The 15,838-nt window shown below is 41.5% G+C and overlaps 2 protein-coding genes across 7 annotated transcripts; one reads left to right on the forward strand and one right to left on the reverse strand.

Annotated features, from left to right (window-relative positions):
- Nucleotides 1-582: 582 nt before the first annotated feature.
- On the reverse strand, nucleotides 583-4,385 carry LOC123166924 (DNA-repair protein XRCC1). 2 transcript variants are annotated; one of them, XM_044584746.1, is made up of 8 exons: nucleotides 4,234-4,385; nucleotides 3,947-4,132; nucleotides 3,671-3,859; nucleotides 3,295-3,406; nucleotides 2,597-2,676; nucleotides 1,873-1,983; nucleotides 1,345-1,431; nucleotides 583-1,016 (listed from the first exon to the last, which is right to left on the reverse strand). In XM_044584746.1, exons 2-8 carry the CDS (start codon nucleotides 4,112-4,114, stop codon nucleotides 720-722), a joined length of 1,044 nt encoding a protein of 347 aa, XP_044440681.1. In that variant the 5' UTR covers nucleotides 4,115-4,132; nucleotides 4,234-4,385; the 3' UTR covers nucleotides 583-719. The 2 variants fall into 2 exon arrangements, with proteins under 2 accessions (XP_044440681.1, XP_044440680.1); XM_044584745.1 differs by having other exon boundaries at nucleotides 3,292-3,406.
- Nucleotides 4,386-5,767: 1,382 nt separating this feature from the next.
- On the forward strand, nucleotides 5,768-15,445 carry LOC123170202 (coatomer subunit beta'-1). 5 transcript variants are annotated; one of them, XM_044588033.1, is made up of 25 exons: nucleotides 5,768-5,984; nucleotides 6,112-6,132; nucleotides 6,274-6,335; nucleotides 6,454-6,508; nucleotides 7,566-7,602; nucleotides 7,703-8,028; nucleotides 8,127-8,258; nucleotides 8,340-8,488; nucleotides 9,044-9,112; nucleotides 9,594-9,744; nucleotides 9,821-9,886; nucleotides 10,397-10,585; nucleotides 11,213-11,353; nucleotides 11,433-11,507; nucleotides 11,637-11,813; nucleotides 11,925-12,016; nucleotides 12,105-12,221; nucleotides 12,530-12,644; nucleotides 12,760-12,831; nucleotides 13,218-13,414; nucleotides 13,493-13,586; nucleotides 13,691-13,797; nucleotides 14,181-14,325; nucleotides 14,491-14,667; nucleotides 14,894-15,445. In XM_044588033.1, exons 1-24 carry the CDS (start codon nucleotides 5,982-5,984, stop codon nucleotides 14,623-14,625), a joined length of 2,727 nt encoding a protein of 908 aa, XP_044443968.1. In that variant the 5' UTR covers nucleotides 5,768-5,981; the 3' UTR covers nucleotides 14,626-14,667; nucleotides 14,894-15,445. The 5 variants fall into 5 exon arrangements, with proteins under 5 accessions (XP_044443968.1, XP_044443966.1, XP_044443969.1 ...); XM_044588031.1 differs by having other exon boundaries at nucleotides 14,491-14,643; XM_044588034.1 differs by having other exon boundaries at nucleotides 14,491-14,593.
- The last annotated feature ends 393 nt before the right edge of the window (nucleotides 15,446-15,838 follow it).

Genomic DNA, 15,838 nt, shown 5'->3' on the forward strand with positions numbered 1-15,838 from the left:
GGTTTGGCAGGAATTACACCCTCTACAAGTCAAAACCTCCTCCAATCCCCCTGTGAGGAGGTGTAACCGAACAAAGCCTAAGAGAGGATTGGATTGCCAGAAGATCAAAGTTAAGTTGAGAACACATGGAAAGAAGCAAATGTTTGTCCTGCATGGAGATAAACGTATTGTGACTGTCGTGCATGACCCGAAATCCGTCCTAAGGCGTGGCACAATGCGATTACGTGCCATGTGGTCGATAGCTCCATTTTGCTTAAGTCGCCGTCTCAAAAAGCCACAACATAACTTGGACCCCTCCATTACGCTCGGAACCTGTAGACACTCGTCTTGTTCAACAAAGACAGGCGAAAAACTATAGTAGTTGATTACTGTAGAAGGTTCAACACAAAAGAATTAGTAATGAGTTTTACGTGGAAATGGTCAGATGGTAATGAACCTAATCACACCATGCTACCAAAAAAAACCGCTGCATGGTACGATACCCCGAGAAAGTCAATCAAAATCGCCCAACCAAAAAAGCTCAGTGGAAACAGCAAAAACAACCCAAAAAAAAAGAGGCCTGATCAAGAACAGGGTACAAACTCCACTGAAACTCTTCCCCGCAATAAAAAAACTCCACTAAAACTCAGTGATAATAAGTGTGTTCCGATCACTGTCGGCGATACCATGCTCAGTGATACATAGCCCTTTCTCTCCTCTGCTAAAGAACTTTTCCTGACCTAGCTACTAATCCCTGAGAACTGTCTGCAAGCCAGATCGATCTCTTCCTCCGTCATCTCGATCGTATCATCACTGTCGTACTGAGCGTCGTCCGCTCCGGTCTTCCCAGGACGCTCGTTGCCCTTCTTGCCACCACTGTCCATCTGGGCAAACTCGGCCTGGTAGATTTTCTTGCATTTGGTTGCTAGTTGGGCGAGCTGTTCTTTAGACAGCGACGATCCCTCTCCGTCAAGCCGCACTAGCTCGTCCACAACGTGGGGGACAAAGCTCCACTGCTCTGCCACCCCACTGATATCCTACAAGAGAAGTTCAAAGACACAAGATTTGGAAAACATGTTTAGTAAGATATACCACATTTCTAGTAAGATGCACAACAGGATTTAGAAAAGATGTTTGGTACATTTGGTGTTCACCATTGCAAACATAATCAATAAGTCAATTGCAATTTGACACAGAAATCAACAATTGGCATCTACGCGATCAGCATCTCAATGTTTTAGGTTACTTAAGACTTGCACCTCGTTTGCATGTGCTAATCTATCGTTGATAATTGAAAATAATTGACAAGAAACTCAAAAGACCTGCATATGTTATCTAAATAAAGAGGGCTGTTGAGTTACTTACATTGCCTTGCTCGAGGGATTCAATGGCATCCTGCAGACAAGTGATAACCCCTTCAGCAGCTATTGCCTTCAATTCGTTTGGCTCTGGCTATCAGACAAGAAGCCAGAGAAGTCAGCCGAATATGTGTTAACAGATCGCGGACAAGTCAACCGAATACTGAAGAAAACTATCAGCTGCACTGTGATTTGTTAGCCATGATGAGACATCTCCAGTGTTTAGTTGTTTGTTTCATCATGAAAAATAGTAATATGCAAAGCAATTTGTTATATTAGCCTAAGAAAACACTTATCTCATTTACATTAGGAAAAGTCTGATTTCGTTGAGTCGGGTTGTTTCTGCCCCTTGGAAATAAAAAAAGTATCATTGGACAATTACTTGGTGTGCAGATATCTCTACGATAGCCATACATTTGATCGTAAAAGTACTTAATACATACCAAACCTAAGGCGGACAAAAAGACTAAGACCATAAGGAGGCAATTTGAAATGTAATTTTCACCTGACCACTTTATTATCCCCAATTTCTCACCTTCTCTTCTTGGCTCTCCAACCATGATATTGTCTTCGCAAAATCATCCATTGCCCATTGTTTAATTTTCGAAGGGGAAAATTGTTTATTTATAGCACCTGAATGTCCTGCCTGTAGAAAAGAGACTATTATGAGGTCCTGTAGAAAGAAAGCATACGAGATGCTTCCAGGACAAGTGTTGCCTACGTGTTGTTCCATTCATGAAAATCTAAGCATAGACTGTGTTATAATTTAGATGTCACTACCTATTTAATACCGCTGGGAAGTCATTTGTTTTCAAGGAACATCAATATGCACCCAAAGTACAATATACTTTTATCAAAAATGCATCATCATAGCACATGCAGGTTGGAAGTTACAATCAACTATGGTCAGTTTATTCTGATGTCCTGCCTCGTGCATGTGGAGTAATAATCTTCCACCAGATATAGAAGATTGGAGGGTTGCTGAAACACACATTCTTTTTAACTAATCTGAATGCTGGGAAATCCAATTAAAACACGTGCGTACACACTCTTATCTATAGCCAGACCTCATTGCTTTTGCTTTGTTTCTTGTTTCCTTGTGGAAATATCCAAGTTCAGGTGAGATAAAGCTACCAATTGTCCAGTCTCTATTAGCCAGCTAATAGTTACTACTGGGAAGAAATTGGTTTTATGTCAAATTAAGCAGGCTTCTGGCAAAGCATGGTTCTAGAATGTTCACTAATTTATTTTGAACAGACCTTAGTGGCAGCAGAGGGCGGTGTCTTAGCATGAGTCTTCTCAAGTTGCCTTTCATGCTCTTTACGTGGCTTCTTCTGATCTACAACAGGATGATATACACAAAATTAAACAGATAGACCTATAAATTTAACCAACTACTTCAAATTCAAAGTACACAAAGAGAAAGTAGTAAGGTACAGCAGAGCTGCAAATATCATTCAAATTTCACAAAATATTTAATGGGCATCAAATGGTTCTTTGTTAAGCTTACCGAAACTCAGTCCTAGTTCGTCCATCACCATTATAAGTCTACAGCTATGTTTGGCATGTATTACTAACAAAGGATCAGTAAATTACTCCCAATCGGCGGGACTGTGGGACAAAGCGTAGTTGCTCCTTCTTTCCATGGGGAGGGCAGCCCTCTAAGCCCATAACCAGGAGAAATACAAAAATTGAGTCTTAAGGAGCATCTTCTTGAGCTATCTGATGAGTGACAAACTGGTATCACACTGACTGACTGACATGGTCCATAGGAACGTTTTCAAGTTAATTTGCATATTGTCTAAATCACAAATAAGTTACAGGGCAGAACCCAAATATGCTAGATTGGTAAGAGAAAAAAAAGGTCTTAAGAGCACCTAATAAATTAAATAAATAAGCTGAAATAAAAAGGAACCTAAGTTGATAAAACTTTATGTTGGATGAAAGAATTTACCACCTTGACTGGATTCAGCTGGCTCTTTATTTTTGCGCCATGGATTTCCAGCATGCATAAGGTAAGGCTCAATGTCAACGAGTTTTCTTTGGCTGTGAGATTCTGAGATCCATTCCTAAAACACGTAAAGAGGATATAAGAAACTAATGTGCTGCTTCCAGCAACAACAAATCCAACTTATCTAATGTGAAGATGTATGACAAGTGAGACCAGCTAAGGTTTGTTTACTCATATGGCCGTATCAAGCTAAATATTGAACAGAGCACTATGCAGATTAGGCTTAAGTATAGGCAACAAATATGTATTTCTCCTGTTATAATAAAGAATGTTTGAAGCAAAACTAACTAGAATGATCACAACAAAGAGGAAGAAAAACAACCTTGGCGACGATGGTCCCGTTCTCCGACTGCACCTGCCGAAACTTGGGGGTGTTGGCAAACGCGCAAACAAGAAGCGTGCAATCCGACGACCAATCGGGCCGGTACACCGCCCCCATATCCAGCGCCTGGGAGCGCAGCCTGCCCCTCTCAGGGTTCACGAACCCTGACAGCACAAAGACCACCCCATCCTGCCCAACCAAGCACACGGAATCATCGCCACATTCACAGAACGCACACACACATTACAAACAGGAGAGGGCTCCAGATACAAGTACCAAGAGTTTGGAGAAATCCGGCCCTGTTGGGGCCCTCTCGCGGGCCGCCTCCGCGTGCTTCTTCTTGCCCGGACTTCCCCCGCCGCCGCCGCCGTCGCCGGAGCCCATCCAGGAAGGGAGGCTCCTCTTGCCCTTGCCATTGCCCGGATCCGAGCTCGACTCCGGCATGGCGGGGATACACGAAACCTGCCCCGGAACCGCCCAGCTCAGAAACGCTCGACCGATGGGTTCCGCGCCGAAACAACGGATTCTATCGAGGTAATCAGGAGATTGATAGGCGCGCGTACCTGGGATTCCGGCTACTGACCCCACGCGCTGGTTCCTCCGAGCTCGCCGTCCACCATGAGAATCCCCTGCGAGTTCCGATTTGACTAGCCAGGACGAAGAAGGGGTTCAAGGTCACAAGGGAAAAAACCAGAGAAATTACGGGCCGAGCCCTCTGCCGTCGGTTTGGGCCAGCGGAACTGGGGCCAAACGTATTTTCATGGCAACCGGGCCGAGAAGTTGGTACTACGTGTTTTTTTTCATGGCGCCACAGTCTTTGCTTGAGTATCCAAAAAAAAAAAAGAAAGAATGTACATCATTAAGTTCCCTAAAAAAACAATGAATGTACATCGTCAAGATGCTCGTGGGCTCTAGTCGATGATGAACTTGGACAGAATCTGGTCGCAACTACCGAACAGAAGGCGAAGCAATGGCTGTTCACTCTTATGAACTCACTATCACATAAACAGTTTGTCAAGGTTGCGGTTACTCTATGGGTTATTTGGACGGCTCATCGAAAAGCAATACATGAAGGGATTTTTCAAACTCCAACGGCATTTTAATCCTTTGTCTCAAGGTTCATATCTGAACTCCAAATCCTGCAAGATAAGAAGCCACAAAATGCAATGGCAGTTGCTGCCACCAGCTCGGCTACGCAAATGGCCAAAGACGCCGCTCCCTGGCTATGCAAAAATTATGCGACTGTTAGGGCAGGTAGAGGAGGCTCAACTGCTGCAGAATGCCGAGACAAACATGCAACTTCTTGGACAGCTCCTCACTCGTAGTGCCCGGGGTGCATGATCCGGCAACACTCGAAGCAATGCCGTGTCGCGAAGCCCTCTCTTTGGCATCCCTAAAAACGTGTTTTTTTCCAGAAAATTACACATTTCATCCCTCAAACTCTCTGACGCACTATGATTTGGTCCCGCAACTCGAGAAATACTACAATAAGGTCCATATACATGCGAATACATAACATTTTATGGTCCCTCTATGTAACACTCTACAGTCTACCGCTGTAATGTCACCATGTGTCGCTGCTCTTTTGTGTATAGCCCCCTCGCCTTTTGCGGAACAACCCGCGCTCCCGTCGCCGCCATCGCCGGAGCCCATCCAGGAAGGGAGGCTCCTCTTGCCCTTGCCATTGCCTGGATCCGAGCTCGATTCCGGCATGGCGGGGATACGAAACCTGCCCCGGAACCGCCCAACTCAGAAACGCCCAACCAATGGATTCCGCGCCGAATCAGTAGATTCTATCGAGGTTTCGGGAGGCTGATACTTGAGATTTCGGCTACTGACGCCATGCCCTGATTCCCCCGAGCTCGCCGTCCACCATGGAGAGTTCCCTGTGAGTTCCGATTTGACTAGCCAGCCAACACGAAGAAGGGCTCGGAGGTCACAAGGAGAAAAAAAAACGAAGACTACGGGCCGAGCATACGTGGCCCAGGGTAGTTCTGGGCCGAAAAGTTGGTGGTACGTGTTTTTTTTGGCAATCGTGCGGTTGCTTTCTGCGAAAGTATTAAACCAGCAGGTACTTATTTGAAACGTTCCAAAATAAAAAAATACGCACAAAACCCCCTCCTCCCTCGCCTCCCCATCTCTCCTACCACCCCGCTTCGCTCCTCCACCGAGCTCGCGCGATCCGGCTCGCCCCCTCGCCGCCTCGCCGCGCAGCGCCGCGAGGAGCCACCGCCCCCGCCGACGCGGATCTCCGGTGCTCGGCCCGTCCCCGCCGCCCGATCGCCCCGCCGTCCGCCGCGCCGTCGCCGCCATGGTACGCGGATCTGAGCTCTCGCCCCCGCCCCTCCCGAATCTGTCCCCAGTTCGTTTTGCCGCAATTTTCGTGCTGCGCGCGCCGGGATCTGACCAGTGCTGTTGCCCTCTGCTTGTTGTTTCTGCAGCCGCTCAGGTTGGAGATCAAGGTGCGCCCCCCGCCCGACCCCGCGCTGGATCTCGGTCCCGCTGTCCCGTTTTGGTTGCTGGTGTTGCTGCTGTTGTTGTTGGGTTAGTTGGGCGTGGCCGAGAGCTGATTTTGTGTTCGTTTTTGTTGTTGGTGTGATCAGAGGAAGTTCGCGCAGCGGTCCGAGAGGGTCAAGTCAGTGGATCTGCACCCCACGGAGCCATGGCAAGTGCTAGTGTTTTCCTGCCGTTCAGTACATTTCGGTCGCATTTTCAGTGTCGGTGCTTGTCCTTTGGTGTGCTGCGGTTGATGACTTGGTTTTACGGTTTTTGCAATGGTGCAGGATCCTGGCGAGTTTGTACTCGGGGACTCTTTGCATCTGGGACTACCAGACGCAGGCAAGGCACTTGAGCTGTTTTTATCTTCAGTTTTGTTCCTGCTGTATGATGTTGAATCTCTTGAAGTAACTGTTAGGTACTTCAGTTCGTACTCGTAACAATCGATCAAGTGCCAACACTACAGCTAAAAAAGTCAGACAAAGTACTCACACATGAATATAACATGATTAAGGCCTAATTGTTTCAACCCCTGAGGCTAGAGGTTGATTTCTGATGTATTTTCTGCTGTTCATGATCTGTATCCTTGCTCATTGGTCAGTCGTGGAGAATTTCCCATGCCGTAATTCTGATTATGTGCGGTAAGCTTGCGACAAGTAGAAAGTGCTGTAAGTAGTAAGAACTTCACCACCCAAGTATCACTCTTGTTAGATACTACTGATACCCTCTCGGCTGACACATAGCTCGTTTTAGGCTTGTCACTGCAATCAAGGAGCAACTTCAAACTGCCATCACACTCTTCTTGCTCCTAAGTGCTCTAATTAACGCAAATTATTCCATTTTTGCACCAAATGACTCGATCCTGGAATCGTGCTGATAGTTTAAACACCAATTACTGCTGAAACCCATGATGTAACGTATCTCCTCTTTTGGGGCTAAGTCTAGACTCCAGTGAGCATTACTGCATTGTTATTGTATTTTGAAAATATGAAATGGTGACATAAGTTCGTCTTGTACTATTTCGTTATCTAGACTAGATTTAGTTGATCTATTTAGGATACAATAAGCCAAACTAATCTTCTTGAAATCATGTGTGGTGCCTTAGAATCTATGCTAATTAGGGTTTAACAAGATGAATTATGCACATACAGTTTAGTACTCCCTCTGTCCCAAAATAAGTGTCGCTAATTAGGTTGTACTAAATCAGCGACACTTATTTTGGGACGGAGGGAGTATGTCAAAAGCTTTGCCTGGCTCCTCTCCTTGTTTTTGTTGCTCAATATTATTTACAAATCTAATTCTTGACAAGTATATCTATGGAGTACTGCTGTATAAAAGTTTAAAAGCTGACTCCACAGAATTTGATTATTTAATATGTTTGTTTTTGTATATGTTGCAGACCATGGTGAAATCATTTGAAGTTTCAGAGCTGCCAGGTATACAACATACATATCTTCACATGTAAATAGAAGTTGTGCTGCAAGTGGAATCTGGAACCGACTTAACTGTATGATGTATATTTGAACATAATTTCAGTGCGGTCGGCAAAATTTGTGTCAAGGAAACAATGGGTTGTTGCCGGTGCAGATGATATGTTCATTCGTGTCTACAACTACAATACCATGGACAAAATTAAAGTTTTTGAGGCTCATACTGATTACATCAGATGTGTAGCAGTCCATCCAACTCTTCCATATGTGCTGTCATCATCTGATGACATGTTGATAAAGCTTTGGGACTGGGACAAAGGGTGGATGTGCACTCAAATCTTTGAGGGGCATTCACACTATGTCATGCAGGTTACTTTCAATCCAAAGGATACTAACACTTTTGCAAGTGCATCTCTCGACCGCACTACAAAGGTCTGTTTCATACCCCCTCACATGCAGCGACATGTTAGTCTGAGCCATGACTCATGATGTGGTCTTGTTCATTAACGCTTCTTAATCTGAAATGGCAGATATGGAGTTTGGGTTCTCCAGATCCAAATTTTACTCTAGATGGACATCAAAAGGGTGTGAACTGTGTTGATTACTTTACTGGTGGTGACAGACCCTATTTGATTACTGGTTCTGATGACTCCACTGCAAAGGTCTGTCTTTTGTACCCGCTGTAGTATTTTGAATCTTCAGATGTTGGTTCAATCCTAAGATGGATAATTATGATAAACCAGGTCTGGGATTACCAAACCAAGAGCTGTGTTCAGACGCTTGAAGGCCATACACACAACATTTCTGCTGTTTGTTTCCACCCTGAGCTTCCTATAATCATTACTGGATCGGAAGATGGGACAGTTCGTATATGGCATTCGACAACTTACAGGTTGCTTTCTTTTCTGCATCAATGTGTTAGTGCAAACTCTGGATCTATCTTTCTTAGTTCTCATGTTGGTCACTTTACTTCTTACCCAGAGAAAATTCGATTACTGAAGCATTTCTTTGAAGTTTGGTTTAGAGATCTCTTGACTGTTTCTCAACAACCAGAATGTTGCTAAACAACAGGCTTGACTCCCCTATGCAGGCACAATAAACTTTTATGGCCCATGAGCATGACATCAATAGGCTTTTAGCGTTTGTTTGTACTCTTCTATGTTAAAACCCATGGAATCTTATTAGTTTGCATGATGTGCTAACTTAAAGGGGTTAACTGTTTTGCCATCTTCAACATTCTCATCCTAGCATTTGTATGAAAAAGATAGCTGTCATCATCAGGGTAATAAATAATTGAATATATTAATCAGTTTGCTTATTTGATATTTTTTGTAATAATTGGAAAATATGTCAGCCTCTGAGATAGCACATTACTTTTGTTTAATCCTACAAATTACACAAAGGTGAGAAGTTCTTAATTTTAGTTATTTTTTCACTTATTTTGTAGGCTTGAGAACACACTAAACTATGGCCTTGAGCGAGTCTGGGCTGTTGGATACATGAAGGGATCAAGAAGGTAATGAATGATCATCTGATTTCTGCTTTGTTTAATTGTTGTCACCATCCATTGGGCACTAGCTATCAAAATAATAATTTGCCATTAATTAGGAGGATTAAATTGTGGTATGTTTCTTCTATTTAGCGGATGTGTACTGGTGTTGTGTTTCATAAATTATTGTGAAGTTCTTGTTACAAGTTATTTATGCTTGCTTTTAACAGACCTTGCCATGCATAACATTGTTGGTTAAGCATGCCATTTCACACTGACAAAACCTAGCATTGTCAACTGATGGTTATTTACTATGTTTCTATGCCTTCTTGTTCTGTTCACTTGTATGTTTCTTCCAATATGCCTATATTTCTAGATGTTAAGTTTTCACATTCTTATTTCCGCAACTAGTTCCTCTTGTTTCTCATGCCCACACTTTTTGGGCCTGGTTGTGCTACTCCCTGTTCTCCAATCATGAAACTAATAATACCATTTGCTTATGATGTAGAATGGTGATTGGTTATGATGAGGGAACTATTATGATTAAAATGGGTCGTGAAGTACCAGTAGCAAGTATGGATGCTAGTGGAAAAATCATCTGGGCAAAGCATAATGAGATACAGACTGTGAATATAAAGACTGTCGGTGCAAACTTTGAGGTTAGTTTGCCTGTTCTGTACACAAAATTAATCAAATTGAGAAGTTTGGCTGATCGCTTATTATGTTTGAAACCAGGCTACAGATGGGGAAAGATTGCCCCTAGCTGTGAAGGAGTTAGGCAGCTGTGATCTTTACCCGCAGGTACTTTTGGATGGTACAATGCTCTTCATATTTAGCACTCGTTAGTATTGTTACAGCATACCTAAGTATCTGAACTCCTGCATAAGCTGCTCATCCATGTCTTGATATGCATAACAGCAGCTGTCCATTTCTGTAGCTTGTAATGACTGTTGACAATTAAATGGATAAGCTTAAAAAAACATATGAATTGCTTCCTGTAATAGGGGTTATAACTTGAGTATGTTCTTTTTTTTATACATAACTATCAACTTTGCACACATAAAAATAATCATATAGAGTTGTTATTGGTGCACTGAAGAATACTACAAGCTTTGGTTTTCTATGAACATCATTCCCATTTATGCATCTTCTATATTCATAGATAAATTTGTAGCAAATCAGCACCTTGAGTTTTGTTCCTTGATATGATACTAAGTTAAAAGTTTTTATTTTCTTTTTTTAGTTAACATTTGTTGTTTCATATATCTTGATTATTATCTCTAACTATGGTTTAATTTTTTGTTTGCTTAGAACTTGAAGCATAACCCCAACGGCCGGTTTGTTGTTGTATGCGGAGATGGTGAATACATAATCTATACTGCACTGGCTTGGAGGAACAGATCATTTGGATCCGCGTTAGAGTTCGCTTGGTCATCAGAAGGAGAGTACGCAATCAGAGAAAGTACATCCAGAATAAAGATTTTCAATAAATCATTCCAGGTGGGTGGTATACTATTATTTTTAGCCTTTTTACCAGCAACTTGTGCAAGATCGATGCTGCCTGTCCCATTTCTTCCAAGATCACTTTGGGGCTGTTTGTGTTTTCAGTGTGTGATGTTTATATACTGCTTTAATCAGTGAATATTTCTGTCAAACACTTAGATTAATTCAGTTTAGAGTTTTATATCATGTACTCCCTCTGTCCGGAAATACTTGTCAAAGAAATGGATGTATCTAGATGTATTTTAGTTCTAGATACATCCACTTTTATCTATTTCTGCGACAAGTAATTCCGGACGGAGGGAGTACTTTGTTTTATGCTAATACTTGTGGTCATATTTTGTCATATTTGGTGAAAGGAATTAGAGACAGTTGTAGGTTTACGGTTCAGTGTAGTTTAGTGTTGTGGTGTATTGTATCATATTGCAGTTCTTCAGCTCAAGGGAATGCTTTACTTATGTTCAAGTGCTTAGCAATATTCATTGATCTAGAAATCATACAACTGTATGTTGAACTAATATGTGACCTGGCATCTTTTATCTATCACGTTTGTATAAATTTTACGAACCGTTCTAATCCATATTATGAAAGCAATGCATCTCTTGACTTAAATGATCTGATTTCCAGGAGAAGAAAACTATCCGTCCTACATTCTCTGCAGAGCGTATCTTTGGTGGGGTACTTTTGGCAATGTGTTCCGGTGACTTTATTTGCTTTTATGACTGGGCTGATTGTAGACTAATTCGCAGAATTGATGTGACTGTCAAGGTGAGTTCAGCATATTTTATTGTAATTATGAATATGTGGAGTCCACATTTCAATAACCTGTTTTCAACTGTGCTTGTAGAATGTCTACTGGGCTGATAGTGGTGACCTAGTTGCAATCGCAAGTGATACATCATTCTACATCCTGAAGTACAATGTATGTTATTGCATTTACTAAATGTTCATCTATAATTTTTCCTTGGTCCATGGGTTTTGAATATGTTCTTACATAACATCTTTTTCTAGAACATACATGAAATTTCGTTTATGATTTTTGTCCCTGCAGAGAGATGTTGTTGCTGCCTACTTGGAAGGTGGAAAGCCTGCTGACGAGGAAGGCGCTGAAGATGCTTTTGAGTTGCTTCATGAGGTCAATGAGCGGGTTCGAACTGGGATTTGGGTTGGAGACTGTTTTATTTATAACAACTCATCGTGGCGCCTAAATTATTGCGTTGGTGGAGAGGTAAAGATTGTTTGCTCTGAACTTTTTTTTTTTTGGTTTTCACGTTCTCTATATGGATATTTTGTGTGATACAACTTTATTTCCTTACATAGTTACACACTCTATTTACAGGTCACGACAATGTATCACTTGGATCGCCCTATGTATTTGATGGGATATCTTGCGAATCAAAGTCGAGTTTATCTTATTGACAAGGAGTTTAAGTGCGTTTGCTTGAATATGCCTCAGTTCTTATGTATCACCTGTTGTTGCTTTCTTGCTTTCTGTAACTAATACATTGGCTCCTTGCAGTGTCATTGGGTATACATTACTTCTCAGTTTGATTGAATACAAGACGCTTGTGATGCGTGGGGATTTGGAAAGTGCAAATGAGATCTTACCGTCCATACCAAAGACGCAATATAATAGGTTAGTGGCTGTCTTTAACACACAGGGATAGGTTCTGTTAAATTTTTTTTTGGGGGGGTACTCCGGCTTCTGAATAAACAAAAGCATTTTTGTTTAAAACAGTAACAAATCAACATGGGTTCTTCAAATTTGTGCTCAGTTATGCTCCCCTTTTGACCGTGTTTATGATGTCTGTCATATCTTGTAACTGTGATGCCATTTATCTCAATATCAAATCTGAAATATGCTCAGCTTGTAGGATCAGAAGTGTATGACGGCTTAATCCGTTATGTTGTAACTTAACTCTGGTCTCCCTTTTCATATGGCAGTGTTGCTCATTTCTTGGAGTCCAGAGGAATGTTGGAGGAGGCTCTTGAGATAGCCACTGATGCTGATTATAAGTTTGATTTGGCTGTGCAGCTTGGAAAATTAGAAGTCGCGAAGGTACACAGCACATTGTCATGTGTTTTTTTCCTTCACAAGTTAACATCATAGAGAGCATGTGATGTAAGGTATTCTATGGGTTGCTACTAACTTTCTGGTCATCATTTACGTGCAGGCTATTGCCGTAGAAGCACAAAGCGAATCAAAGTGGAAGCAGCTTGGTGAGCTCGCCATGTCCACCGGGAAGGTTGGTTCTTAAATGATTAAATCTTATGAAAGGTTGTTGATATGTGACTTCTCGAATTAATGAATTTTTGTTTACAAGTAGTTAAGTTTTCATTGGGGCCTTATATTTTATTGTAAGTCTGAAATTTTATTTTCTAACAATTTGTTCTGAATTGAAACATTTTATCTGGTTAAAATTCAGAAAAAAAATCCAATCAAACATTCTTTTTGGGAAAAAAAAATACCGTTCCAAGATTTTCCCTCGCAAAAATGTCTTCATCAGTATTGCAGTCATATGGCGGCCATTAATTTAAATCAACATATATAATTGACTAATTTTATAAATTTGCATTTGTATTAATTGTGCTAGGTTAGTGTTTTCAGTATTTCACAAATTACACATTGCAGCTCGAGGCATCAGAAGAGTGTCTTCTGCAAGCGAAGGACTTGAGTGGTTTGTTGCTACTATACTCATCTCTCGGAGATGCTGAAGGAGTCGAAAAGCTTGCTTCTCTAGCGAAAGAGCACGGAAAAAACAATGTTGCTTTCCTCTGTCTCTTTATGCTTGGTAAATTGGAAGATTGCATACAATTGCTTGTAGACAGGTGAGTCTTTTCTGCTGTGATGAACTAATTGCCATGCACTTAAGTTTAAAGCTAAACTACATCTTATGTACTCCGCAGCAATCGTATACCTGAAGCTGCATTAATGGCACGTTCTTATCTTCCCAGCAAGGTTTCAGAGATTGTAGCAATTTGGAGAAAAGACCTCAGCAAAGTAAAATTTTGATCTTATGCTCTCTTGCTGAGAAGTCTGTTTAAAGTACGAAAGTGTATTCAAGTGTTGTCGGCCTCGGCTTCTGTTCATTTGTTCCTTTGCAGGTTAATCCAAAAGCTGCAGATTCTCTGGCAGATCCTGCTGAGTATCCAAATTTATTTGAAGACTGGCAGGTTGCACTTACTGTAGAACAGAATGTTGCTTCCCAGAGGTAAAAATTGCTGCATATTTTTTTTCCTTGCAGTGTAATAATATCAAATGTTAGCTTCTACTCCCTCCGTTCCTAAATATAAGTCTTTGGAGAGATTCCACTATGGACCACATACGGAGCAAAATGAGTGAATCCTAAATATAAGTCTTTGGAGAGATTCCACTTCGGACCACATACGGAGCAAAATGAGTGAATCTACACTCTAAAATGCATCTATATACATCCGTATGTGGTCTATAGTGGAATCTCTACAAAGACTTATATTTAGGAACGGAGGGAGTATTGCATTGGACATCTCATAATTTTCCTATTTAAAAAATCGTGTCCATCTCATAATTTTGAAGTAGGCAAATCTTTTGCAATAACATGTCTTGTATGTGCAGGGGGCACTATCCTTCTGCAGACGAGTACTTGAACCATGCTGAGAAGTCAGACACTACTCTTGTGGAAGCTTTCAAAAGGATGCAGGTCATTGACGAAGAGGAACCAGTGGAAGCACTGGATGAAAATGGAGAGCCTGATGAAGAGGTATTGCATTTGCAGTATGCATCTTGTTCTCGTTCAACTTATATACTGTTGTGCTTTTAGAAAACTTATTATATGTCTTGATCACCACGGCATTGTTCTATTGATTATTATTATTGCAGTGCTATTTTATTAATTTCTGAAATAAGAAAACAATTTTCCTATTAGGTAATGGAAACGGAGGAGAACGTGGATGAAGCTGTCCAAGTTGATACCGATCAACCAGAAGAAACCGTTCTTGTAAATGGGAATGAGGGTGAGGAACAGTGGGGTACGAACAATGAAGGAACTTCGCCAGCCTAAAAGAATTGTTTGGCAAATGTAAAAATCCAAATTTTGTCTATGGTGATTCACTGGCTTTGCCTGCAAATTCTAGGATAGCCGAATCCTTCAAGAGCTGCTTACTTTTGAAAACAAATCCAGTTACCACAATATACACCATTGCTATTTATTAGGAGGTTTCATACATATATACTCCAACCTGATCATTTTTTTTCTTCTTATTTGCTTCACACGATTTCTTATCTGTTCCCATACATTTACCTGAATTTAATCTCATGTTTCCTTGCAGTGCTAACCCAACATGATGAGTAGGCGCCAAGGGAACCACAGCTCAATGGTTAAACCTGTTGTTTTTCCGAGGGTAAACAATTGCAATGCCAACTTTATAATGGAACTTCGGAATGGGTTGATGCTTATAGTAACCAATGAGCCACCTATTGCTTCTTGGCCAAATCCCGCAAATGAAGTCCAAACTCCAGTGGAAGGATGATACTCTAATGGGATCAATCTTGGCAGGCTTGTTTGCAGCAACATAGGCAATTCTTTGGTCGTGTACGGCACATTTTCGTACCCAATTTTTCATGTACTAAATCGATGGGTTGGGTGCAGAGTTGGTTGTTGATGGAGAGCTTTTCAATAAATCGTTATACAGATGTGTAGTATATGTGATATTACAATAGCCATAACAACCTTGTAGGAGATGAAAATTTTCTATAGCCAATCACTGTAATTGTGTGTTACCATTCCATACATGTAGCGTTAATGATTGTGGCGCAAAAGGCTTGCCAGTGTATTCTTCCATAAGGCTTTGCTTGTTTGTGAATGCAGTATCTTGTTTTAATTGCGTGTTTTTGCTAGAATTGAAAGCTAATGACGGTTGCTGCTGTTGGCTGAAAGCTCATTCTTGTTCTTTCGTTAGTTTAGACGGCACATGCTGAAACCTGTGTCTTCTTTAGAGAATTTCTCCTTTATCTCAGGGCCATCTGGCCATGGTTGGAACTTGGAAGTGGGAGCCATAATTTTAGTAAGTTCAAATCTTTTCATTCATTCGTTGCCGTTGTGCATGTCGGATCTACCGACCGGCAAAGTGCATTGCGAGCGAAAAAGCAAATGAATCTCGGGTTCGGTGTGCTTTCTCTGATTAGTGATAGTGGTTGCCCACTCCCAGGTTCCAACCCCAAAGGGTCCAACCGACTGGTTGTACATTTGTTCTTCACAACTCCGAGCTTTGCAA

The sequence above is a fragment of the Triticum aestivum genome, chromosome 7D (genome assembly GCF_018294505.1).
Source record: "Triticum aestivum cultivar Chinese Spring chromosome 7D, IWGSC CS RefSeq v2.1, whole genome shotgun sequence".
In the NCBI taxonomy this organism is placed as follows: domain Eukaryota; kingdom Viridiplantae; phylum Streptophyta; class Magnoliopsida; order Poales; family Poaceae; genus Triticum; species Triticum aestivum.

Coding starts and splice junctions, on each gene's coding strand:
- LOC123166924 (XM_044584745.1), bottom strand. CDS start 4,114: ATGCCGGAGTCGAGCTCGGATCCGGGCAATGGCAAGGGCAAGAGGAGC. Junction 2,677..3,291: donor AGCTGAATCCAGTCAAGGTG/GTAAATTCTTTC, acceptor ATCCTGTTGTAG/ATCAGAAGAAGCCACGTAAA. Junction 1,984..2,596: donor CGCCCTCTGCTGCCACTAAG/GTCTGTTCAAAA, acceptor TCTTTTCTACAG/GCAGGACATTCAGGTGCTAT.
- LOC123170202 (XM_044588033.1), top strand. Junction 6,133..6,273: donor CGCTCAGGTTGGAGATCAAG/GTGCGCCCCCCG, acceptor TGGTGTGATCAG/AGGAAGTTCGCGCAGCGGTC. Junction 12,645..12,759: donor GAAAATTAGAAGTCGCGAAG/GTACACAGCACA, acceptor ATTTACGTGCAG/GCTATTGCCGTAGAAGCACA.